This window comes from Neltuma alba, unplaced genomic scaffold (genome assembly GCF_004799145.2).
Source record: "Neltuma alba isolate B1F8T4 unplaced genomic scaffold, ASM479914v2 tig00000920_pilon, whole genome shotgun sequence".
NCBI lineage: Eukaryota > Viridiplantae > Streptophyta > Magnoliopsida > Fabales > Fabaceae > Neltuma > Neltuma alba.
The window spans coordinates 1,295-28,121 of record NW_021632258.1 but is presented as its reverse complement, the minus strand read 5'-3'; the positions used below and the strand labels follow the sequence as shown (position 1 = coordinate 28,121).

Here is a 26,827-nt window from a genome sequence, read left to right as displayed (position 1 = left end):
GGCATGATATCAATGAGCTATGTTGTGAGAGCATCCTATAACGACGAAGGATATGAAACTTTGTAAACAGATCGATTATCTCATTCTAAAGAACAATACACTAGATTATCAGCTTCTCATCCATGTTCTGTCTTGAAGCTCCCAAGGGAATAGCTACAGCACGAGCGCGAGATAAATAAGGAAGTTGGCCTAATCCCCCTCCTCTTGCCCCGCATATTGAACCATTCGGGCTACGGTAAACTATTTAACATGCCCAAGCTTCCCTCACCCGAGTTAACAGTTCTAACATGCATGACATGGCAAGTTGGTATCGGAATACAACCCCAAAAAAAAAAAGACGTATACAAAATGTTGACCACGCTACTACTAAAACGACGGCAGGTCTTGATCCCCGACGAAAAATGTTGGCCAGCCAGACTCTCGCCATGCAAAGTTTCCTAGGAGTTCGGATTAGCCTGCCAGATTTTGCAAAATTGACGGATCTGACTTCAATTCAGATTCTTCAATTTTTTGAAGGCCGGCCTTCACCGTAAAAGAGATAAGCTATATGGTAATTGAGCATGTTATTTGCCAATCAACTTATAGTAGGCGTATAATCCAGAGCCGGCAAAACCGAGAAGTTGTCCAATAACATTCCACTGCAATCGAAACGAGACATAAACTATCATATGACAGAACAGGAAAAATATAACAGCAGAGTACACCCGGCTAGCAAGAGAATGTTGATCAGAAAAGAGTACTCACGACATCGAATGGTAGCCCACCAAAAAGTACCCAGCCAAGGCCAATGGTGAATAAATCCTGGACGACAATATAGTAGAAATAAGAAGGGGAATTATTTGATTCTGAACACGTATAGGATAATTTTGCAGATAAGAGATGAGCACTCACAAAGTCGCTAAAGTATCACAACTAAGGCATGTTGATGAAGAAACATATATTAAAATATTAAGTTATACTTTTCCTCAAATTATTCATTTTTTGAATCATCATAAAAAAACCAAACTCGACAATACAGGAAGGTGAACCAAGAAATTCACCAATTTAAATCAATTTCTTCACTTAAAAAAAATCCCAACAAACCATATTGTTGCCCGATATTTAGATTTCCCTCTCACTGAACAGTGGTAAAGTTCCTGCCTCACACAAATAATCCTTGCACTAAGAAAGCTACGCAGTATTCAATAACGTCAAAACTCAGATAAAAAAGGCCTTAGAGCATTATCAATAACCTGGAAGAATTGATGCATCATGCATAGGAGGAAAAGCAGTTAAATTAGCAAACTAACCTTCAGATTACCACAAATTGTCTGTGTCAGGGCTGAATTTAGAGTTGTGTTCAAAAAAATACAGTAATTCAAGAAGAAAGCCAATACGCAGGAAAAAAGCAACACGACCTGCCCAGACAAAAAATGCATATTAAAATTACAACTTGCAATGCATAAGAGAAAAGTAGACATAAAACAAGAAACCGGTTGATAATAAAGAAGGCCATCTCACTTTATGATTAAGAATGCGGACTTTTCTAGTAGCTGAAAACATAGTTGCACTTGCACAGGATATGAGTAAAAATTTCTCGCCTTATTTAAGAATATAAATTAAGATGGTGATGATGTAGTTATAGACTGCTAGAGATGTACAGAAAATGGCCACATGGCCTTTTAATATTCAGATCGGGCCCTTCACACTTAGCCTTCCCATAGCTTATTCTGTAAGCAAAATTATGCTATCTTTCTGTTATAATATTTGAGGAAAATCACTCAAGGACTGCAGGTGGCAATCTGCTAATGGAACAAACCATGGGAAGGCAAAGTGCGAACTACCAAATTACATGAGGTGTGATTTGATATAGTCTGTCACATCATTTACTGTAGACAGAGGGTGCCAAACTCCTGGTTAGCTTTGTAACAATGCACTGTCTATGTTCGTCTGGCAAATAACCAAGGGTGACTGGTGCCATGAAATCAAATGAGGAAAAATCTGATAGGAAGCAGAACTTACAAGGAATCCAGGTGAAAACAGGTAGGGGAAATTGATTGCCATCTTCATGTCACCCCGAATGAATGTCCAAATAAGCAAAACTGGCCCACATATTATGCCTAAAATAATAGAATGGAAGTATCGCAAATCAGAAAAAGAAAATAAATGAACCACAATTCCCATAAAGCAGAAAGTATAATGAAAGTTTAAAGGCCATTTCACAGAATCAACCAGCTTACCATTGCACCACATAAGGCCAAAGCTATTAAGACCACTGGTTTTTCCTGAGAAAAGTACAAACAAATATGGAACTGTCAAAATAACTAAAAGGGAACAATATAAATTCCCACTTTATGTGAGAGAGAGTGAAAGTAAAGGAATACAACCTACACGAGCTATGGTTGCGAGATATATTGCTGTGCTAATGTTGGACATAAAAACAACAGCATAGCCATAAGCATCAAAAGATAAGTCCCGTGCTCCAGCAATAAATGCGCCAAAGACAATCAGGCCAACACTGATAACAACCTTAAAAATTTCAGTCAAATGAAGAAATCAGGGAGATCAACATTCAAAATTTTAGTCTTGATTTTATTGTTTTTAAAAAAAAATTTGGGGGGGGGGCGTTGTTGAGAAAATAAAAGGTAAAAAAGCAATTAACCTATGACGTTATTTTGCATGGGATGCTTATCAGCGAATATACCAAGTCTACTGGCAAGCATGCATTTTACATAGAGTCTAAAATACGGCATAAAATTCATATGCTAGGTTTACCGCCAAACATGCATGAAAGTCATATCTCTTTTCCATCTATTGCCCAATAAATTGATACACAAAGGAAATATTGAGTGTGAGCATTATGTGCTATCCCCCACCATAATCGGGTGTATTTAGGACCAGAGGTGGTATTACATTAGACAACATACATCACCATCATATGTTAGATAGTAACATACACCAAGCCTCTGGACACTTTGTATCTTAACTTCTATTCTTTAACTCGAGCTACACAATCAACAACACAAGTGAAACATGGAAAGCAGACAACTAAAGAAGTGCTACAACAAATATTCAATCAAAGTATCTGATTTGCATCATGTGATAAAGTTCATCAACTAATTACCTTCATTACTAATATTTATTCTTGTGATTAGAACATCGTGATATTAGAATTCACCATTTTTTTCACCTAGCAACTTCACAAAGTTTAATGACTCTTTAGCGTGTGAATATTTCGTTCAACAAATGCCAAGGGCCAAAAGTTTTCTCAATACGGCCACTTGCAAAAGAAGGCATCAACTAATAAAGTAATCCATCAGATTCCTTTCATATTTGAAATATACGTCTGCAAGAATGCACCTTTTAACCTAATTTGTTCTTTTATCATCACCAAGTTTTGAAAAACCTTTTTCCATCACACCTGTCCAAACAATACAGTCCCATAATAAACGGTAGCAAAGACCCAAAGAACTAGAAATTGAATCTATGTGAGACAGTTGATTATTTCCTCAACCACAATGAAGTTCAATAAATTATATATCTTAGGTAGGTCATCCAAATTTCAGAGTCAAAGATTCATTGATATGAACTACGACAGACTGTCAGTCACATCATGCGTTGGAGAGAAAACACTTTACCTGAAAACAACAGAGGATGTATATCTCTGCCCTGCCAGAATATACTCCATAAGCATCGTAAACACCACTGTGGTTCTCCGAAGGGTGGTATACATTGGGACATTTACCCCACGAACAGATTCCATGGTGACTATCTTTCAAGGTGAAATACATAATTCAATTAAATATAAAATAATCAACAAGTAGAAAATGAACAAGGATCAAGGACTTGTCCTCTAAACAAAGGGAAGGAAGAAAATACCATGTAGAATAAATATGTCCCAGCCAAAGGAAGAGTGTGCCTCAAAGTCTTCAGCGATACAAATTTTGTTGTATCAGATGAAGTCAAAGATTCACCTGCTCTGAATGAAATTATCCTCCAGCGCTTCAATACATAGAGCAAGCAACAAGAACAGACCATCTGCAGCAGGAGGTAGCAAAGACAACGTTTGGAATTTTAAAAAGTGTCAATTAAATTCAAAATGAAAGGCCAACATGGGAAATATAAGTGTTGGCGCTGCAGAACACTAGCGTTTTGGCTTAACCAAGTTGAATAATCCCTCAAAACTTCGTTTAAGGAACTCCAACTCTTACAATATAGACTCTGCTTGACAATAATTGACACAGAAGTGTTAGATGACCAACAGAGAGAAGAGAAGAAATAGAAGACCAAAGGGGGAGGAGGAAAAGATCGAGCAAACCAACAGGAGAAAGAAGAAAAGGAATAAACAGCAGTCATGAATGCAATTTTGAAACAACAGTATTAACTTATGTGGCATTCCATCTTCAAGGAATGAGAAGTCAGGAATAAGGACCAAGAATGGAGTCATTTACCAACCTAGAATTATTGTTAGAATTGAATGTTTTTGATTGTTTATACAAAGAAATATACAAAGAGCAGAATATTGCAAGTTTTTTTGTAAAGTTTTGCTTGGTTCTGAAGACGGATAGAGATAGAAAGAGATGGTTGGGATTTTAAGTATGCATCACTATGTCCCAAGGACATAACGAAATAATGTAATTTGCCTTAGGAATGTTATAAAATGCATTCACTTACAGAAAAAAGACAAAAGAGAAAATTCTGTAAAGATCAACCTGAAGAAGCGTGATGAAACTTGCAGATGGGAACTCATAAGATGAAAGAGCTGCCTTATTGAACAGCACCAAAAGCACTAAGAAACAAAAAACAGAAATGGATAAGCAACTGAGCAAAATGCCGTATTCTCCTAGATGGAGAGCCATACATATGACAAGTAACACACAATACAAAAGAAAAATAGCAAGACGAGAGTGGAATTAAGAAGGCGGAAATAACACTTGACTCTCTTCCAGTTCATGTAAAATAATTCAGACGAGTTTCCTTTTATAACATCATGTCCTTAAATTGGTCGTGTTTCCTTACATTATGTCCTTAAACTAATTGTAAGAGGGAGAGGGAGAGCTAAAAAAGAAGAATTATCCAAGTTTGGTGTGCAAAGATGGATCTCTCAGCACTTTTTCAACCTAGATTATGCATTTCAAGAAACTCCTGAAAATATCTTTCCAGCTATCACGTGTAGCATATTCCTTACAGTTTGCAATAAGGGAGCATAAAATCATATACACATGCCCCGGGGAACAATGCTCTTTAACTCTAATAATCCAGTCACGTAAGAGTCTGCTAGAGCTCTTTTTTAACATCTCACTCCGTACTTGATTTTCCTTTCAAATTTTCTTAGGATTGCTATCACTTGTTTCTTCCATTCTACGTTTATCCAATACCACCCTTGAATGAACTCAAACACTGAGACATTAAAACGCTAAACTCAGACATTCTTAAATATCAATGCAACTCCAACCTTACAGGTGAAAATCGATCCTCCATAATCGATACGAGGAACTTAGGATTACTCGAAGATACAAGGTGGATAAAGAGCTTATAAGATTGCCAGTGTATGCATAAAGAAATAACAAAAAGAAATTTGATGAATGTACCAGCGCAGGACATGTAAGAGATTGCAGCGTAGGCTCCTCGTTTAGTCATGGCGGAACCATTGAAAAGCTTCTCGTCGCCCTTGAAGACCTTCCCTCCATCCTGATCCTTTGCAGGATCAGTAACCGGCAGCGCCATGTTCTCCGTCGAATCTGACGGCTTCAGAGACATTTCTCAGCTCTCTCTCTCTCTCTCTCTCTCTCTCACTCACTCGCTGGCTGGCTCACTAGAGGGCTTATGTGCGAAAGAAGGTTTTCGCCTTGGCTGAGATGGTGGAGGAGAATTCGATGTGTAGGGAAAAGGAGGATACCCTCTCGCCGAGGCGTTGTACCCAATCCATGAGCATGACCCGAATGTGAGTCGTGAGTTGCGACTCACAACTCGGAAGTTGACTCTTCAATTTTCCATCGTTTTGACTAAGTCGTCCCGCGGAAGATTTGGATAAGCTTCTTAAAATGTGGCGCTGAAATTTGGACTATTTGTTCCTTTTGTGCATCTTAATTGACAATAACTATGTTTGTATATACTACCTCCCGATCCTGATTATAAGAACTAGTTAACTAATTTAAAAAAATTAAAAAAAGTAAATTGAGTTAGTTATTTATCCTAAATAAGTGTTGTCTTTCTTAAAATACTCTTACTAATCAAGTGTATTGGCTAAAATTACTATTGTTAAAATGACTACTTTAAAAAATGTATAAATATGGGAGACAAAGTGGATTGGGGTCTTATATTTATGACCAAATAAAAGTCAAACAAAGTCTTATACTCCTCCGATCCTTAATATATAACCCAATTGGTGAGTTGGTTTTGATCCTAAATATAAGACCCATTTCTCATATTTATCAATTGCCTCTAAATTATCCTTATGGATACTCCCTCAACCATAATCAAATAGAAGAAAATGGGGTATTAAAAAAGATGATTATAGCATTTTAGGAAAAACGTGTCGTATTTCTTATAATTAACTAACTTACGTAACTTCTTTAATCTAATCAAATTAGTTAAATGGATCTTATATTAAGGACCGGAGGTAGTATTTTTTTTTTTTGCCACAATGTTTGTTTGAATATTATATTATCCATGAATTTTAAGATTAAGGTAAATTGCATAGACAGTGTAGATAATGCAGCTTACAATTTTTTTTTTTGGGTTGCCCACCCAGTTCACCGAAGTTTTGCTCCAACTACATCTGGATCCGACCCGCGTCGCGTACCTGACTGTGGTAGGTGAGTCTCTCAACAGAAATTTCTGCATACATATGCTTACATGGAAAATGATAAACGCGCAATGAAAAACACGAGAAATGATAATCATGGACCAAATAGATGTGCGCTCTCAACTGGGCTTTAAAAGTAGATAAGTCCGATTCATTTAAGTGAACAGGTTCGGTTGGCGTCTCAAATTTCTTTTCTTTCTTTTTTTTCTGACTAAGTAAGACAAATCCTTCACAACGTAACGAATCAATATTCGAATCCTCATTAAGAGAGGTACTCATATTTAGTGTCTAACAGTGTCTCGAATAGGATTGCCTCCAATAGAAGGATACCTATACTTTAACAAAAAAAAAAAAGACAAGTTAGGCCGGGCTTCAATTAGATACTTTTCATTAGCTGTATTGAACCCAACTCACCATCACTTGGTTAGCTTGTTTAGCTCATTACATGTCGTTGCCTTTTTTTTCTTTAAATATTTGATGTGCTATGTTTGTCTAGGTTAAGTTGGTCTCACGTTATGTTTGTAAGTTTCATTCAATGCGATTCTTTTTCTCTTATTGTTCTCTTGCTTTAACCTGCATTTGAAGAAATCGTGAACAAATAATATCAAATTTTAACATTTAGGAAGTGAAAACTAAACACCCTATGGCGAAGTTAATATACAAGGAGAAACCTGTTTACAATTAAAACTTCAAATCCTACATAATTTGTTGGCCGAGATGTACGTAAAACCTACAATTAAAAATTTACATTTATAACTTTAAAGTCTTCATCCTCCATTAAAATTTCAAAGCCTGGTTGATGCATTCGATGGTGGGATGGTTTTGAAAGAACCCGAGAGAAAAGGAAGATGACGTTGGGGGGGGGGATTAGTTGGCGACGATCACACGATTTGTGTGATGTGGGAAGGAGGATTTTCGTTCTTCGTGTAGACTCGATTAAGTCAAACTAAAGAGTCTGGCGATGATGAGCCTTTGCCTTCTTAATGAAGATTGGATATCAGATGAAACCCTGAGCTTGATGAGATGATGAGAGGCTAAGAGATTGAGGAGGCGAATTTGGTCAGCTCCGGCAATTTAGGAGGAGGGGTACTCCTGCATGACATATCAATGCACCATCTGTCCAAATAAGAATCCCTTGTCACATGATTTTTTCTTTATATCTATGCGGTAGGACTGCACAAAGATCGGACTAGACTGTGTTCAGTCTTAACCAAAAGTCTAGTTTGAAACTATTCTTGTTTAGACTTCATAGACTGAAGTTTGGTTTAGTCTAAAACAAACCCCATGGGAGACCAAAACGGATTTGGTCCCTCGAGTTCAAGAAGGGCCTGGTAAATCATAATACTCCATCCGTTCCTTATTATAAGAGACAAATAACTGAATTACGTTAATAAAAAATAGTTAAAATTAGTTAAAAACAATCAATGTGTAAAAAGTATAATTTTTTTCCAAAAATACCCTCATTAATAAGGAGAGAGAACAATGATAAATTATTAAAAGAAAAAGAAGTAGGAAGGAAAGAGAGTGTGAGTTGGAGACAATAAATATGGGTAAATAGGAAATCAACACAAAAAAATAAAGACAACTTTTAAGCGTCTCTTATATATAGGAACATGCCATAAGCATCAAATGTCTCTTATAACGGAGGGAGTAGCTTTTTTAAAAAAAAAAAGTTGAATGTGAGCGTGTCGCAAGTCACTTCAACACATTCTCAATCCCACACAAGATCACCCATCATATCAATCTTCTTCTTCATTCTTTTTTATTCCAATCTGTAAAGCAAATATAAAAATTAAAGAAAGCAAAAGGAACAAAAGAAGAAGAACCCAACAAATCATCACATCTGGTACGTCTTTCGCTCTTGCGCAGACTCCATAGCTTTGTTTGTTTAAGTCAGTCAAGTGCATTCTAATCTTCTTCTACTACAAGAAGCGCCGCTAAATAGATCTAGAAGATGTTTTCTTCTCGCTCACTATACTAGTAGATTTGGAAGATATCGTCTTCTCCCTTGATCGTCTTCTGTAGCAGATGGAATGATGGAGTTGAGGATGGACGAGAAAGAGGGTTCAGGGTCAGTCCGAAACCTGGTTTTGACCTGATAACCAACTCGGTCTCAATGTTTTGAAAGCCGGACCGGACAATGAACTGGTAGAGACAGCGGGTCATGGTTCATACGGTCGGACCGTGGTCGAACCGCGGTTGGACCGGTTATAATTAAATATATTAATATATTAATTATATATAGTATAATACTGGTCACAACATAAAAATTTAATTTATTTATCATTAAATTTTATTATTATAGTTTTTAGAAAAGCTAATTTTTATGTTGATGATTTTGAAAAATATGGTAATTATGTTATTATCAATGAGCCCACGTGAAAAGAAGGGGATTGGTGAAAACGTGTGGCAGGTGAATTGTCAGCAGTGGAAACGTGTGGTAGCGGATAGAGATTTGAGGAACTGAGAGGTAACATAGAGTGAACAGTAGTATTGAGGAATAATGAGGATTTCATTCGAGATTGAAGAGCAAGGAACTGGGAGAGACGAAGACCACCGGAGGCTGATATATGCTTCTCTTCTTGTAAGTGATTTTCTTCTCTCACTCTCAAAGTGGTTTGTTTCTGCATTACAAAGAGACTGAGATTGAAGAGTTGAGGGTGAATTGATGTCAGATTTTTCCTCCTGTTTTTCCTGATTTCATTTTCCATCTCTGCCTTCTTTTTTCTCCCTAGCCGGCGGCTCTCTTCCAACCGTCTCGGTTCCTGGGTTTTTACGGTTTCCGGCCTAAATACCGGCTGAAAACGGCTTAATTCGGGCAAACCTTTGAAGCAGCTTAATAACATAAAACGGCCCGCCATTGTTGCCAGTTGACGGTCAGACCGGTCGGACCGTCCGGTCCGATCCGGTCTCAACAACATTGCTCGGTCTGGTCCATTCTTTTTTTTCCCCCCCTTTTCTTTTGTTCGGACTGCTTTTTCTTCAGGTTAGACTGGATTGAGTTTTTTTTTTTAACAGTCATACTTTACAGATTTTAAAATAAACATGTGAGAAGCATTTTGTCTTAATTTATGTAAAAGTATCTTTTTATGTGTTTTTTGATGTTTCAAACACCCTAAATTGCCAATATATGTTTATTATTATGGAACAAGTGGAAAGCATGGTTCGCTGGTCATGTACAAGTGTTGTTCTTAACAGCCATATTTTACGGATTTTGAGATAAATACGTGGGACTAATTTTATTTCAATTTACGTGAAAATATATTTTTAAATGTTTTTTTTAGCGTTTCAAACCCTCTAGATTGCCAATATGTGTTTATTATTATGGGACAGATGGAAAGCTTGGCTCGTTGGTCAGGTATTAATGGCGGGGCAGTTGCATACGTGTGTTAGCTATCGTATGTTTGCAATTACTGACTGCATTCAGTGAATTGAAAATACTTGAAAGAACATGAAAACATTTTATTCTTTTCAGTAAAGTTTTAATTATCACCCCTTATATATATATATATATATATGGAGAAAATGACATAAACATATTTGTTGAGTTTTAAAAAGATAAGTAGGTCAGGGTGAATATTTTTGTAATGGTTCTAATAAGCTAAAATTTGTTAAAATTACCTATTTATTATTTTAAAATTCATGAGGTATTTTTATATATATCACATGGAAAAATCAGACTAAATGTAGATATTTTATTAATGCATAAATTATATGTACATGTATTGCTGGTATATACAACGCCAACTTTGGCAGGCAACTGCTTTCCCGCACAGAACTGGTGGTGACGGGACGCTGCCTCATGGGCATCATTTTCAGGGATCCATACTTGAAAGCGACGGCTTTTTTTTTTTGAGTAGGATGGTATCGCTAACTCAGGATATCCCAGTTTATCGGCCAGACTAATTCCAGGGTGCCTCGCACAGGTATCGAGCTCATGACGTGGTAGGGAAGACGCCTTGCGTTCCCGTTTGCGACCAGTCGGACCCAACCTTTGCAGGCAAAAGCGACGGCTTTATCAGTATAGTTTTGAATTCTGTTTGAGGCATCCCAGTTGAGTTCCATGCTGGACTCGTCCTGGGATTCTTCCGTCTTTATCTGTTTCAGATGCTGAATCAATGATGCTTGAAGGTCCGTGAAAAGAGACTATCCTTTTGTTTATCTTCTCTTCTCTGTTATGAGGGGATGTTGCCGTTGATTTAATTTGCATCATTCTGTATTTCAAAAAATAAACTATCCAAATTGAAATTTGACCATGTCATGATGAATCAAATCTCTCACGGCAGCACTTTCTTCAAATACTCGCACGGTCCCACCTTGCTGTGTTTATAGCCTGAATTCTGTTTATTTCTATCTTCTATCCAATACATTGAGTAAATAGTAATGCAATGAAAATTTGTAATTAGTAAATGATATATTTGTCGTTACTTCATGTTTTTAATATAAGAGCTAATTTAAAATTCAATTTGGTTCTAAATATAAAATTTCAACGCCTCTCACATATATCTATTTTTTTCTACAGTAGTCCTCATAATAGTTGAACATGTTAAAAGTTTTATTAAAAGGTAGTTCCGGCTAATACCCTTAATTAGTAAAGATATTTTAAAAAATTATAAATAATTAATATAACTAATTTTTTCAATTCACTTAAATTAATCAACTAGCTCATGTATTAGGAATCAGAGAAATTATTTCATCTGCGTGCACGCGCAAAATTATGAGGTGAACATGTCCTTGTAGATCATTAAATGCCAACTTATATAGATTACAGTATTACACTGTATCTAAAAACATTATGGTGCATGAACATTTTTTAAAATAATCAGTGATTTTTTTGGTACACATTAATGTTTCTGTAATTAACACTTTAAGTTATGAATTGAGAACGAAGAGTCCCAACTCTCTCAAGAAAACAAGGGTTTTGGTCATAAAAAATCAGGCAGTCACACTCGATTACGCTTCATTTTTGCTAATTTTGACAAGATTTTTGTTAAATTTGTTAGTAGAGTGACGATGTGTTTATTTAAATACAAACAATTTTATGGAATACAAATCAGAGTTGGGGGAAAATTTTTTTATTCACTTTTTAAATATTTGCATATAAGACTTTGAGATAAACACATTCCTTCAAATCATCATTAAATACCCACTTATATATAAGATCACACTGCATCTAAAATCATTGAGATGTATTTTGTGCAATAATCAATGATATGTTTTTGGCATACATGGTGGATGTTTCTGTAATTAATAGTGTAGGGTTATAAATAGGAAATGAACACGTTCATAATGATATTACTTCTGGTTTGATAGTGTTTGAAAATCTCAAAAAAATACTTTTTAAAAATGTTTTCAAATAAATTAAAATAATTTTTTTACATATTTATTTTTGATATTATAAAATAATTTTTAAAATCATGGTTAAAAACTGGTCATGACTCATGAGAAATTAACCAGCAGATGTGTCAGCATATGATTAAATTTTGACTTAATTACGGGCTAGCAAAGATTCCAACTGCAATTACTTCACCCGACACGTAACAGTGATTTTTTTGAAAAAATATATTTTATTATTCTTTTTTTCCCTAACCATATTTTGTTATTCCTTTATCCGTAGGAATTGTAGGTGATCAATTAAATGAAGCTTGGCGGGTAGGAGTTTGCTGTCAATCAGACATATCAGCAGCTCAATTTCATCTCGTTCCATCTCATCTGGATCGATCGCCTGGGAAGACACAGCGAAGATTATTCATCACAATATATTTGTGCGCCCAAAAATTACTTTAATTTATTATATATTGATGATAATTCGTATAAACACACTATGCATCATTTATCAAAGTAACTTCAGTAAATAATTTTGCATGGGCCTGGTATTAGCAAAGGAAATATTTATATCAAAAGCTGTTATAGTAGTTAGCTAGCCAAGTCAGCGGAAAAATATTATTCCTTTTATTATTTTTTTATCCTTCACACTCAATACATGATGTTATGGGTCACCACATTTGACGTGGAATAATGAGTTGACAGCAAATATTGAACTTTAAGCATCACTAGGTAAAAATAGTATTATTAACAATTATTGATCTGTTCAATTTTTTTTTTTAAAAAAAAAAGGTTCCACTAATGTTAAGAATCAAACACCTTTTTTTTCCCACCAGTTATTCTCCTGTCCTTCAAGTAGGTCTTTCTCCTCATTGCTGCTTAAAGTGAATGTCACTGATTAAACTATACTAATAAATTAATTAATAATTAATATTCTTGGGGCAATTATAAGCCCGCCAAAAAAAAAAGAGAATGAGTAGGGAAAGACCGAAAGAGGGAGGCAAAATTACCAGAAATAGCAAGCATACAAAACAAATCACAAATTCGTTGCTTTCCGTAAATATAAAAGTATCCCGTTTTAAAGTTTTAAATCCATCCCTCTACTCTTCCCCGGTAAATGGTAATTCCCACCGACATGCCCCATCCCGTAAAACAGAGGTAGGACCCACCAATCGCTACCCCAATCCCAGCACCATCTTGATCCACGTGTTGGCTTCCGCTTCCACTAATCAATCACATCCCGGATATCCATGCGCCGTTTGGCAATTAAGCGAGTGGCGACCGCACCCGATCGTAGCCTCCTTCGTATATTGTAGCTCTTTCCCAAACAGACCACACATCGCGAAACAGAACAATTAGGTGTTCCGGTGGGTGGAGCTTCCTCTTCTCCTCGTCTAGATCTCGCAGAACTGGTTTCTCGATTCAAATCATTTCAACTTCCTTAATCGCCCACAGCTGCGAATCCACAAATAAGAGCCAGTCCGAGCATTCGTCCCCGTTTTATTCGGACCGCGGATCTAGGAGAAGAAAAGTAAGGTCAGTTCCGGGAATTTATCGTTTCTAATCGTGGAAAATTGTTTTTTCAACAATTTGACCTTAAATTTGACAAAGATGAGTTCTCACAAATTGGAAAAAACGAACTTTGCCATGGTGGATTTTTACTTATAGTTTTGAGCTCCGCGAGTTGGGGACTGAAAGGGAGGAGGACTGTTAGATCCGACTCGTAGGACGAGGAAGAGTATCTGGCCTGGGAATCATATTTGAAAGATGGCGCCGAGCACGATCCGGAAGGCGATTGGGGCGGTGAAGGACCAGACTAGTATTGGGATTGCGAAGGTGGCTAGCAATTTGGCACCGGAGCTCGAGGTGGCGATCGTGAAGGCGACGAGTCACGACGACGATCCCGCAAGCGAGAAATACGTGCGGGAGATCTTGAGCTTGATGTCTTTTTCTCGTGGCTATGTTCATGCCTGCGTTTCCGCGGTGTCCAAGCGCTTGGGGAAGACCCGGGACTGGATTGTGGCGCTTAAAGCACTTATGCTTGTGCACAGATTGATGAATGAGGGACCCCCCTTTTTTCAAGAGGAGATCTTATATGCCACGAGGAGGGGAACTAGGCTTCTCAACATGTCCGATTTTAGGGACGAGGCTCACTCTAGCTCCTGGGATCATTCGGCTTTCGTCAGGACCTATGCTATGTATCTGGATCAACGGCTCGAGTTGATGCTGTACGACAGAAAAAGTGGAAGTGTTGGGGGTGGTAGTGGCGGGGGTAGCGGGGACGACAGATTTGGTGGTAGAGATAATTTTAGGTCACCCCCACCGAGACCGTATGAAAATGAGTATGGATATGGAGATTTTCGGGGGGAAAGTGGATATGGAGGTGGGATGCGACGGACTAGATCCTTTGGGGATATGAGCGAAGCGGCGGGCCGAGAAGGCAGAGAGGAGAAAAAGGTCAATACTCCGTTGAGGGACATGAAGCCCGAGCGCCTTTTCGGCAAGATGGCTCATCTGCAGAGGTTGCTGGATAGATTCTTGGCTTGTAGGCCGACGGGATTGGCGAAGAATAGTAGGATGATTTTGATTGCATTGTATCCTGTTGTCAGGGAGAGCTTTCAGCTGTATGCTGATATTTGTGAGGTTTTGGCGGTTTTACTTGACAAATTCTTTGATATGGAATACCCGGACTGTGTTAAGGCATTTGATGCTTATGCCAGTGCAGCAAAGCAGATCGATGAGCTTGTTGCCTTCTACAACTGGTGCAAGGATACTGGTGTAGCAAGATCGTCGGAGTACCCTGAAGTTCAGAAGATTACTAGTAAGTTACTGGAGACACTGGAGGAATTTGTGAGGGACAGGGCAAAGAGACCAAAGAGTCCAGAGAGGAAGGAGGAACCTGAACCTGTGGCTAAAGAAGAGGAGCCAGCGCCTGATATGAATGAAATAAAGGCATTACCTCCTCCTGAGAATCACACCCCGCCTCCTCCACCAGAGCCAGAACCTGAGCCACCAAAGCAACATGTTACAGAGGACTTGGTGAATCTGAGAGATGATGCTGTCACTGCAGATGATCAAGGCAATAGATTCGCTTTAGCACTCTTCAATGGTGCACCAGCTAACAATGCAAATGGATCATGGGAAGCTTTCCCATCAAACGGACAGCCAGAAGTGACTTCTGCTTGGCAAACCCCGGCTGCAGAACCTGGCAAGGCTGATTGGGAATTGGCATTGGTTGAGACTGCTAGCAATTTATCTAAGCAGAAAACGGCCTTAGGTGGTGGGCTTGATCCGTTATTGTTGAATGGCATGTATGATCAAGGAACGGTGAGACAGCATGTCAGCACGGCCCAACTGAGTGGGGGGAGTGCAAGCAGTGTTGCATTGCCAGGACCAGGAAAGAGTACTACCCCTGTTTTAGCTCTCCCTGCCCCAGATGGATCTGTGCAGCCAGTTAATCAGGATCCATTTGCTGCATCATTAACCATCCCACCACCATCATATGTGCAAATGGCTGATATGGAGAAGAAACAGCATTTTCTTGTACATGAGCAGCAAATTTGGCAGCAATACGCGAGGGAAGGGATGCAAGGTCAAAGTAGCTTGGCCAAAATCAATGGAACTGGATATTATGCTGGGGCTCCTACGCCAGCGATGCCTTATGGAATGCCTCCGGTCAATGGAATGGGACCTCCCACCGGGTATTACTATACGCCTTACTGATCCTCCCCACAACTTCATAGATGACTCCGATAATTTGTTATTGTGACTTGGTGATTTGTTTTTTGAACGATGTCATATTATTCTTGTGATTTGCACATCATATGATGAGGATTTTGGGGAGACTGAGTTGGAGGGACAAATTTCTTGACGTGGGCTTGATGGAGGGAAATGTGTAATTCAATTGTGATGTCTCTGTGTTTTATAATTGTAGAATTTTCTTCTCGGTTTTGTACTTAATGCTTCTTGCTCTTCAGAGACAAACTTGGCTACTGTAAATTTTACTTAACAGTTGCTGTTGATTGAGTGGGATGCCTAATGCCATTTCTAATTGTGGGAGATAAACTATAGGCGCCCATTATTCGGAACTGCGCACTGCTCATGATTGGCTTCTTCCATGTATGTAGATAGCGCAAGTAAAGATATCTTGTGCCATTCAGTGGATAGAGCTTGAGAGAGGATGCGTCTATTTCTGGTGGATGTTTGGGTTTTCTAATCGCGTTGGTATGCACTATTTGGAGCTAACCATATTTTGTTTGGTCACATAATGCAGTGGCACACATCAATAATTTATTTTCATATCATCAATTTATTAAAAAGTTAACGGAGGGACACAGAAAATATATGAATTAAATCATGCTTAGTGTTTTGGGCTTTTGCCTTGCATGTTATAAATTGTGAGGGGGAAAATATCAGGGCGATCGTCACATTGTATGGGATACTTTAGTTAGATATATTTCTGATGTGAAATTCTTGTTGATGGGGGTATGCGTGTGATATGAATGAGTGGGGGTAGGACGGGTCAAATATTTCTCCAAATTTCAGTTGGGAAGACGGGGAGGGTATGAGCTGTTCTTTGCTGTTTACCAACAAAAAGGGGTCCATTTGTTTGGAAAGGGAAATTGAATTCGTGGTGTAAACCTGCTGTCAAAGTGGTGATCGCGCTACATAAAGTCATGGTTGAACGTATAAAAAAGCAAGGGCGGTGGAAGCATAATGGCGTTGACCAAATCAAAGAATAATGATGAGTCCGCCATCCAGCGGGCAGTCGCGGGGTTGAATTAAGGGATAACTGCGTATTTACTTTCTAGAAGAATTATTTTTTGGGGGGGGGGGGGGGAGAAACACGTTGGACCTATTGAGTCGATATTTATAATTTATTTGTTTTAAAAAAAATTTGTTGGAATTTAACTATTATTAAATTGATATATTTTAAAATTGAACTGTCATTTTTTCCCCTAAATTATTTTGTCCAAATTAGTGGTCAAAATCCTTCAATGCGTCCCATCAAAAAATAAAAAATAAAAGATCCCTCAACGCTAATCGAACCCAGACAAACACAGCGAATGGAACCAAAAATAATTTACCATTGAGAGAACGATGGCATGGATGGCAGGCAGTTAGAAACACGGAGGAACCGAAAGGAATCTGAGAGGAGTAGAGAAGTCAGATATTTGAAGCAGAAGATCGTTCTCGTCATTTATTGAGCGCACGGCTTTATCCTGCGCTGCCTCCACAGGTTTCACAGCAACTCATGGTTTTGGCATATCTATATGGGACCTGCTTCTTTTCCGCTGTAGGCTCCAAAATGGGTATATCATCTCACACTAGTTTTCATGTCCGGCTCTTTTTTTTTTTTTCCTTTTAAATGAATAAATTACCCATAAGATCTTTTTTTGCCAACTCACTTTTTCAATGCTTCTTTGTTTGCGGAATAAAAATGTGAGACATACACCTTCACTTCCAGTCTGGCTTCGGCATGCCCAGTGTTTTCCCGTCAAATACCTCCATTCCGTTGTAAGAGTTAAATACATTTAATTTACAAATATAAAAAAAGTTAATTAAATTAGTTATTCGTAGTAAATGAGTATTGTCTTTTTAAAAATATTCTTGTTAATTATGTGCATTAAAATAAAAACCCGTAACATATGAAATTACTATGAGAACTACTACTTCCGGTCCTTAATACTCCTCCGGTCCTTATTATAAGACCCAATTTGACTTTTTATTTGGTCCTAATTATAAGATCCAATTCATTTTGTCTCTTATATTTATGCATTTTTTTCCAAGATAATCCTTCTAATAATGATAGTTTTAGCCAATATACTTAATTAGCAAGGATATTTTAGGAATGACAACACTTATTTATTATAAATAACCAACTTAACTTACTTCCTTAATCTCCTCAAATAAGTCAATTGGGTTTTATAATTAGGACCGGAGGAGTATAATAACAAGTTGACTATTTTGAGCATATTAAGAAAACTAGTTAAGTTAATTATTTGTAATAAATAGGTGTTATTTTTCTAAAATATCTTTGCTAATCAAGTGTATTTGGTTTAAACTATCATTAATGTAAGGACTACCTAAAAAAACAGATAAATATGAGAAATATAATAGATTGAGATTTTATATTTAGAACCAAAGTAAAAATCAAACAAGCTCTTATATTAAGAAACGAAAGTAATACTTTGAAAATAAATAATAATAATAAATTAAATTAAAATATTATATTTATGACCAAATTAAATTTTTAACTAACTCTTATATTTATATTTAGTATTTCTAATAGCCCTGTAACTATTAGTGCGGTGGGCCCGTGGCAAGTGGAAGTTGGGCAATCAACTACTTGTGCAGCTTAGGTGAACTGGAAGTTTGATGTGTTTGGCAATTGGGAAATAAGAAGGGAATTCAAGTTTCAAAGAATGGGGGGTTATGGTACAGCTCAGCTGACAGGTTTTGAAAGGTCAACAACTCAAATGGCACCCTTGATCGGAAGCTTGTGGGGTCCACGCACCACCTCATCACATCTACCCCGCTTCTTCTTCACTTGTTTTCCGTTTTAGAAGGTCAACAACATATTACTAGGCGAATAATGGATTCATGGGTTTAATGTCATTTCCTTGTGAAACCCCCAAAAAAAAAAAAAAACCCAAATATTCCCTTTCTTTTATGTTGTTTGGAAGCGACTGTCTTTATTGGTTCGGATTGCTGGTTGGTAAATGAGAAAACCCTTGGAGGCCCATCTGTAGGTGAGGCCTCGACTCTTGAAAGACATTTGCAAGATGTACACATGCGCACATATATTTTAACGTTTGTAAAATACCTCATCTTTTTTTTTTAACCTTGATAAAATACCTCATCTTTTCTAGTTCTAGAATCTAAATAATAAGAAACAATTCTACAAAAAGAATTTTAAGATAACTAAATTTCAAAAAAAAGAATTTTTTTCCTTAAAATGTATCGTTATTTACAAGTTTAGTGTTCTCAAAATTTATTAAAATGTTGTTACGAAATCTCATCTTGAATTTAGTACTATCTCTAGTCCTAATTATAAGACCTTATTGGATATCTTTTTAAATTTTTCTCTTTAAATAACTAGGAGAATGACCACCACAGGATATCATACAGGATATCACACAGATATTGGTAATATGTCAAGAGGCAACTTATGTGTGTGGCCTGGATTGTTTGGTGTAGTAGTATCTACACACACATATATAAAGCCACTTGAGACCTGACATCAAACAACAAAAGTGAGTGTGAATATGAAGTTGAAGTTGAAATCCTCTTAACATAACATTAAAAAGAAAACGTTAATTAAATAAAAGTCTTGCACGTGAATTAAATTTATAGTTAATGTATTGATGATTCCTTGACTGATATCCCAATAATGCTGATAAAAAAAAAACTTTTGAAAATTGAAGATCCAGCAGAGATTTTGAACGATGTACGATGACCACTGCCGCACTAAAGCGGAGTAATCCTCCACCGAATCTTATAAAACTAGCATCATTTTGACTTTACAATCTCTCTAGATTGGTGAATTTTCCTTTCGGTCTCGTGGACGCCATCAAGGCATAAACAATTCACTGAGTCAAAATAATTGCTGTAGGAGCCAAAGTACGCTTCTGGTGTCCAAATCTCCATCGGAATCCTAACGGGAACGGTTAAATGAAATTTTGGAATTGATCATTTCAATACCTTGGAATGCTACGTAAAGTTCAAGATTTGATACTTATGTATGGGTTAAGTTTGAATCTTATCGTGGCACATGTAAGGCATCACGCAAGAGTTTTTCGAAGGGGTCATAATTTGTCAGCAGTTCAAAGATATACTAGCAAATAAGGCTTTCTAAGTTGTCAAATAGAGCCATTAATTGTTGTGAGGAAACCGTTGAAAAACTTGAAAGCTGAAACTAACCATTAATGTATATTCATTACTACTTGTAATATTCAAGACTAACTCTCACAAAGTCTGAAATGGATCTGTATTGTCAACCCACAAAGGCCACAACAGAATGATCTTGGATTTTCCTATGGTTTTAGAACCGCCCCATAATAGATTCATGGAAACAGTCAACGAGCCTCGTCTTTAAATCCCACTTGTTCTGTGTCACATGCTCATTTTTATCCTGCTGCATAATTGCCACGCGTTGGCAAATCCGTGGTTCCCCTAGTTATGGTTTTTAATTTTGACTTCCACACGTCCCTCACTTTTGCAACTTGTGCTCTCCTTTGGACTCCCATGATCAAATATTAAGAGAATTTATTGTCTGTTTTGTCGGCTTCTTCTCAAGTTGCTCTTCCTTCTTCTTCTTCGTCTGACTTCTGCAACAGCAAGTCAGATTGCTTACTAGTTCTCAATATGAGCCTCTGAGTTTCAAAAACTTCTTCTTTCTTCATTATATCCAGTTCTTCCCTATAGTAACAAATTCTTGGAGCAACATGGAAAAAAAGCCTTGGCCTTTGTTTCACGCAATTGCCCCCTTCATTTCGGTGTTGTCTATTTCCCTTTTGTCTGAAGTCTTCTTGGGGGCGATTCTACATGCAGGCAAGATCTCTCCAGGGTTTCAAGGCACTCACATGATATACATAGACAATGATGGCAAGTTTCTCGAGTCAAACAATGGAGAATTCGTCTTTGGCTTCATCTCCACAACAAATGGTACCTCATCGTTTCTCGTAGGAATCGTCCACAAGGCCACTGAAACAGTGGTTTGGACTGCAAATAGAGGAAGTCCTGTTTCAGAATCTGACAACTTTGTGTTTGATGAAAATGGTAACGCCTTCTTACAGAAGGAAAGATCCATGGTTTGGTCTACAAATACTAGTGACAAAGGGGTCTCGTCAATGGAATTGTTGGATACAGGAAATCTAGTTTTGCTTGGGAACAATGGAAACGTTGTTTGGCAGAGTTATAGCTACCCAACAGATACCTTGTTGCCAAGTCAGGACTTCTCAGAAGGAATGAAACTTATCAGTGAGCCTTCACCTAATGATAACTTGACCTATGTTCTTGAGATCAAATCTGGGGACGTCATTCTTTCTGCTGATTTCCCAGCTGCTCAGATTTACTGGTCCTTGCAGAAGGATAACCGCAAGACCATTGATAAAGACGGTGGTCTTGTAGCTTCAGCATCACTGAGTGAAAATTCCTGGAGGTTCTATGATAAAAACAAGTCCTTGTTATGGCAATTTATTTTTTCTGAAGATTCAGAGACAAATGCCACTTCGGCTGCTGTTTTGGGAAATAAAGGTTTTCTCACTTTCTCTGCTTTAGGACGTCAAAGTGCTCGAGTTTCTCCAATTAGAATTCCACAAACCTCTTGTAGTACACCACAACCTTGTGGTCCATATTACATATGTACAGGTAATAACAATTGTCGCTGTCCTTCTGTTCTTAGCTCTCGTTCGGATTGCCAACCTAGGAATATTGTCTCTTCTTGTAATAACTCTAAAAGTTCTGTAGAGCTCGTGAAAGCTGACTATGGAATCCATTACTTTGCCCTTGATTTCCTTCCGCCCTCGTCAAGAACTGATTTGAATGGTTGCAAAAATTCTTGCCTTCGTAATTGCTCGTGCCTTGCTATGTTCTTCCATAACAGTTCAAGGAACTGTTTTCTGTTAGATAGCATAGGAAGCTTCGAGACTTCGGATGAAAATTCTGGGTTTGTTTCTTACATTAAGGTCTCGGCTTCTGGAGGCAGAGGTAGTAATGAAAGGAGCAATAATCACACCATAATTGCTGTGGTCGTTGTTTTATCTACATTGACTTTAATATTGGTGGTCGCTTATGTGGGATTTCGATATTATAGAAGAAAGCCAAAATTGGATGATTCTTCTGGGGAGAATTCAGAAGAAGACATTTTCTTGGAGAATTTAACTGGCGGGCCAACTCGTTTCAGCTATAAAGATCTTGAAATAGCAACACGTAATTTCTCAGTGAAGCTGGGACAAGGGGGTTTTGGTTCAGTTTATAAAGGGGTTCTACCTGATGGGATTCATGTAGCTGTGAAGAGATTGGAAACCATTGGGCAAGGAAAGAAAGAGTTTAGAGCAGAAGTTAGCATCATTGGGAGCATCCATCATCATCATCTGGTCAGGCTTAAAGGGTTTTGCGCAGAAGGATCTCATAAGCTTCTTGCTTATGAATATATGGCAAATGGTTCATTGGACCGATGGCTATTCAAGAAAAACGAAGGAGAGTTCATGTTAGATTGGAATACCAGGTTTAACATAGCACTAGGAACAGCAAAAGGACTAGCTTACCTCCATGAAGATTGTGATTCCAAGATTGTACATTGTGACATCAAACCAGAGAATGTGCTTCTTGATGACAAATTCCTTGCTAAAGTTTCAGACTTCGGTTTGGCCAAGCTAATGACTCGTGAACAAAGCCATGTTTTCACAACTCTTAGGGGAACCAGGGGATATCTCGCACCAGAATGGATCACAAACACTGCTATATCAGAGAAAAGTGATGTTTATAGCTACGGGATGTTGTTGCTAGAGATCATTGGAGGAAGGAAGAATTACGATCCGAATGAAACTTCAGAGAAATCTCATTTCGCATCTTTTGCTTTTAAGATGTTGGAAGAAGGGAAGCTGAGAGACATTGTTGATTCAAAGTTGGAAATGGATGAAAACGATGAAAGACTTCGTAATGCTGTTAGAGTTTCATTTTGGTGTATACAGGAAGACATGTCTCGGAGGCCTTACATGTCCAACGTTGTTCAAATGCTTGAGGGTCTCTGTGCTGTTCCTGAGCCTCCAACAAGTTCGCTATTGGGTTTCCGCCTTTACCCATCTCTGTTTCAGCCCAACCGAGAAGAAGTAGAACCATCAAACCCCAATAAAGATTCTTATACCTCTGCAGTTCGGCTTTCAGGACCAAGATGACAAATTATTTGGTACCAGTGTCATAGTTAGATATCTGTAATGTAAATTTTGCTGAGTTCCTTGAGGGATATATAGTTATTAGGTATCATGTTCAGATTTTTACCAGCATTACATAGTGAGAGCAACTTGATTCATATCTGTAACATATCATGAGAATATAAACTCATCCAAACACAAGCCAAGAGTCTGAATTCCAGAGATTTAAAACAGGTTGAATATGAAATTTGAATGATTTGCTAGCAAAGGAATCTATAACCCAGGCTGAGACTTGAGGCGAAGGGTTAAATTTGAAACTTTGTCCAGAGCCCACACTGTTGCAAGGTTTAATTGTTGTCCAACTTAGGAGTTTTCATATTTTGGTGAAAAGATGTCAGCACATTACTTATGAGTTTTTATCTATCTTTTTTTTTTTTTGGGCCAAACACGTAACTCGACCCCGTTCAAATGCTCATACGATGGCCTATTCAACTGATTCACTGAATAACTACGAGAAAAAAAGAAATGAGAATATGGAGTCTGAAGATTGGAAGAAAGCACAGTAAGCATACATTTTTTGGCGTTCAATATTGTGAAGAGACGTGAATGGGTTTGGTTGGATAAAATTGATGCCTTCGCAAACTCGTTGCTCCTTAAGCGATCCCTCAATGAGTCTGGTTCAGTTTCCTCTTTTCTAAAAATATCCACATGCATGATAAAAAGGCCAAGCTTTACATCGCAGAAGCAAAGTATCCACCTGTCTCTTGTGAACAACCAACTTCTCTTGTGTTCAGTTTCAAAAGGAAAGTTAGGTGCAATTGAACTTTTCCTCCTTGGGGCTTAAATTTATTTGCCATCAACTTTTGAGCTTCGACTTAAAAGAAAGGCTCCATCCTTTTCACAGGAACTAACCCACTTATCTACCTTAAAACGTAACATGTCAATTTTAGCTAAAGTTCTGTGTTAATTGAACTATGTTAAAATGAGAAAAATAGAGAAGGACCGTTTAGGGGTATTAAACTCATTGTTGCATCCAATTACCTCGTATTTCACAACTTCACCACTTCAAGCATAACACGACGACGTGACAGTTTGATGTTTGACTGTTAGAATAACATAAGTAAATAGCATAGGCTTGACTTGTAAGTATGAATCAGTCCATGTATGTATACGCAGAGCCTCAAGTATGTACGTAGTTGTAAAAGTCATATTATGGCAAGATGAAAGACGAATTATTATTAAAGTAGAAAAATACGCACCAACAGTTTAAGGTTGTGAGCAGTATTGAAGGCACGAACTGTTACTTAAGATTACCAGCAGAATCAAAGTCGGAAACTCTTACGTGTCATTAAGTTACAAAACAATTGACGGGAGACAAAAATGTAGACCCTTGTTTCTCATGCACAGTACGATCACGTTGATTATGGCGTATTATAAAATTGATACACTAGATAATTGTATAATGGTGCATGGTTGAGGCCGTAAAAGATGACCCACCAGAGTGTTTGTATGAAATCAACCTGCCGGTTGAGATGATCAGGATCCACAATCGAATCCGTTCGAGGACAGCGAGATAGAGACTAGAGAGAGAGAGAGAGAGAGAGAGAGAGAGAGGTGACATATTTTAGAAGGGAAACCCCAATATGAAACCCATTTTAGATGGTGTGGAAGGTCCCGAACAACGACATGTGGACGAAATTCTGCGTTTGTGGGACAAAGCCAATTGAGCCCTAATTAAAAAGGCTAAAATCTTGTGTCTTTCTGTTTGGCTGGCATCTTAGTTCGTTTTAATAAAGTAAGTGATAGACATAGCTCCACACTTTGAAAATTGGAAGTCTTAAATTTGAAAATTGGAACACCCTAAGGATATTATCAAGAATCTTATATATAGATCATCGTTATCCTTTTATAAAAGAAGTGGGACATGCCTATGGTTGCGCTGTTCCTTTTCCTATTATGATTGATTCAACGGGCACACAAATGCCCACAAACCCACGGAATTAACAGTAACCTAATTTCTAAAGCCCTTCATAAATATCATAAATATGAAATTGATAATTCTCCCACGACTCAGGTTTACTCTTACATGACTAGACAACACGCAAATGGATAAGATGACCAATACATGATGTTACAACTTTCTTTTTAGAATCTTCATCTATCTGAGCACAATATAAGGAATCAGTATATTTTATACGTATAGAAGATTGGATTTGAGAAATACTAGCTAGGATTCGTCGTCATATTGTAATCCGGTGGAGCAGCGTCCGGGGCGGCAGAAAAATAGAGAGGTATCTAATATGTAGGATGGAGGACCAGCTCATATATTGGTGAAAGTGGAATGTTGCTGGGGACAAAGACAATTGCCGGAGGTTGTCCTTATCGGTACCACACGAAACAAATGACACAAATAAAACGACAAAAGCATTTGAACAATCTTCTTATATACTCTCTAGTCATATTTATAGGATAAAAAGAAAAGAATTTTTTAGTCTTATTTATATGTACTGAGAGAAATTTTTTGTATGAATGTATAATTTTATCTTTCATTTATTATTATATTAACTTTGTTTATTGAAATATAATATATATTAAATAATGATAAAATTAAAATGTTATTAAATCTTAAATAAAAATTTATAAAATTTGAGATTTTTCGTGACCTGTGCAAAACATACTAGAAGAAAGTAAACAAAGATTAGGCGTATCGTCAGAATGAGAGAGATGATGATTACATTGCAGAATAAATGATGCTTATCCGTAAACACTCACTTCTTTAATGCATGCGCCTCAGTTTGTGTTTCCCCCTAATCTTACCTTCACTCGTTGTCATGCCTGTCTTTTGTTTTTTCTCATAGCAACGTTTATGTTTGTTTTTATGCCGATTAGTTTGTCAGCAACAGAATTTAAAAGTCTTATTTTATCTTCATTATAGGATAAAGATATGATACTTTTAAAGATTAATTTTTTGTTGGCCATATCTTACGCACTTATTATATTCTTCATAAAGAGTTCAAACTTACAATATATAGACATCCATAAATTATATGGAGTGTTCAGAGAAGAAAAACTCATGATCTGAAATCAATCATCAGCCCTTGATTTTTTGCTCCAAAACCAATGGTGGCTTAAGGGTGGAATTGGCAGAAATAATTAACCTAATTTACTTGACGCTAGTTTTATTCTATTTATACGGAGTTTTTATAGCGGGATGATTATGGTAACTGAGGGCATGTGGAGTGGCTAGACAAAATTCTTGAAATATGTTAAAAAAATATTTTTTCCTGGAATATCTTAAACATTTTTAAATAAAGGGAAAATGAAAGGAAAAATCTCAAAAAAGTAATTGTTGAATCTTAAAATTCTAAATTAGTATCAGTTACCACACTCGTAAGGAAAATAACTACATTCAAAAAGTAAATGATAACATATTTTTGTAGTAATTCTTGATTTGAAATTTTAAAATTCAATAGTCATTTTTGGGGATTTTTCCAAAATGAAAAACCTAGAAATAATGAATATTCACTTTTATTTCTATTTTAAAAATTGTAGTTTTATATAGAAATTTCAGATATGATCTTCGGGCAAAAACTTGGATTAAAAGCATAAATGTGTTGTCATTACTGGTCTTACAGTTGATTAAGCCAAGAGAAAGAGTTTGATTAAATTAAATGGCGATGCCTTACCACCTAACTCACCACCCCACATTTAAAAGATAATGACCCGTTTACTTGCTCTCTCCCGCTAAGGTGCGTTTTTAATCATTATAGGCTTGAAACAACACGCTTCAACCGTGATTTTTTTTAAAAAATGTTTTTGTGAGAAAAAAAAAGGAGAC

At 37.2% G+C, this 26,827-nt stretch overlaps 3 protein-coding genes across 4 annotated transcripts; 2 read left to right on the top strand and 1 right to left on the bottom strand.

Moving 5' to 3' along the window:
* Positions 1 to 49: 49 nt before the first annotated feature.
* Positions 50 to 5,856, bottom strand: LOC114748531 (UDP-N-acetylglucosamine transporter UGNT1). The gene is made up of 10 exons (XM_028936960.1): positions 5,571 to 5,856; positions 4,692 to 4,768; positions 3,859 to 4,017; positions 3,618 to 3,751; positions 2,367 to 2,497; positions 2,220 to 2,264; positions 2,002 to 2,099; positions 1,290 to 1,397; positions 745 to 801; positions 50 to 638 (listed from the first exon to the last, which is right to left on the bottom strand). Exons 1-10 carry the CDS (start codon positions 5,737 to 5,739, stop codon positions 564 to 566), a joined length of 1,053 nt encoding a protein of 350 aa, XP_028792793.1. The 5' UTR covers positions 5,740 to 5,856; the 3' UTR covers positions 50 to 563.
* Positions 5,857 to 13,446: 7,590 nt separating this feature from the next.
* On the top strand, positions 13,447 to 16,151 carry LOC114748487 (putative clathrin assembly protein At2g25430). 2 transcript variants are annotated; one of them, XM_028936924.1, is made up of 2 exons: positions 13,447 to 13,643; positions 13,781 to 16,151. In XM_028936924.1, exon 2 carries the CDS (start codon positions 13,880 to 13,882, stop codon positions 15,833 to 15,835), a length of 1,956 nt encoding a protein of 651 aa, XP_028792757.1. In that variant the 5' UTR covers positions 13,447 to 13,643; positions 13,781 to 13,879; the 3' UTR covers positions 15,836 to 16,151. The 2 variants fall into 2 exon arrangements, with proteins under 2 accessions (XP_028792757.1, XP_028792749.1); XM_028936916.1 differs by having other exon boundaries at positions 13,447 to 13,648.
* Positions 16,152 to 20,330: 4,179 nt separating this feature from the next.
* LOC114748483 (G-type lectin S-receptor-like serine/threonine-protein kinase SD2-5) lies at positions 20,331 to 23,257 on the top strand. The gene is made up of 2 exons (XM_028936904.1): positions 20,331 to 20,893; positions 20,984 to 23,257. Exons 1-2 carry the CDS (start codon positions 20,560 to 20,562, stop codon positions 23,011 to 23,013), a joined length of 2,364 nt encoding a protein of 787 aa, XP_028792737.1. The 5' UTR covers positions 20,331 to 20,559; the 3' UTR covers positions 23,014 to 23,257.
* Positions 23,258 to 26,827: the final 3,570 nt, after the last annotated feature.

What these genes read in the sequence shown, in the direction of transcription:
- LOC114748531 (XM_028936960.1), bottom strand. Translation starts at nt 5,739, where the DNA reads ATGTCTCTGAAGCCGTCAGATTCGACGGAGAACATGGCGCTGCCGGTT. An exon ending in GGACATATTTATTCTACATG is followed by an intron (nt 3,752 to 3,858) that starts GTATTTTCTTCC and finishes TCACCTTGAAAG; the next exon opens with ATAGTCACCATGGAATCTGT. An exon ending in CAATTTGTGGTAATCTGAAG is followed by an intron (nt 802 to 1,289) that starts GTTAGTTTGCTA and finishes ATTGTCGTCCAG; the next exon opens with GATTTATTCACCATTGGCCT.
- LOC114748487 (XM_028936924.1), top strand. Translation starts at nt 13,880, where the DNA reads ATGGCGCCGAGCACGATCCGGAAGGCGATTGGGGCGGTGAAGGACCAG.
- LOC114748483 (XM_028936904.1), top strand. Translation starts at nt 20,560, where the DNA reads ATGGAAAAAAAGCCTTGGCCTTTGTTTCACGCAATTGCCCCCTTCATT. An exon ending in CTTTGTGTTTGATGAAAATG is followed by an intron (nt 20,894 to 20,983) that starts GTAACGCCTTCT and finishes TGTTGGATACAG; the next exon opens with GAAATCTAGTTTTGCTTGGG.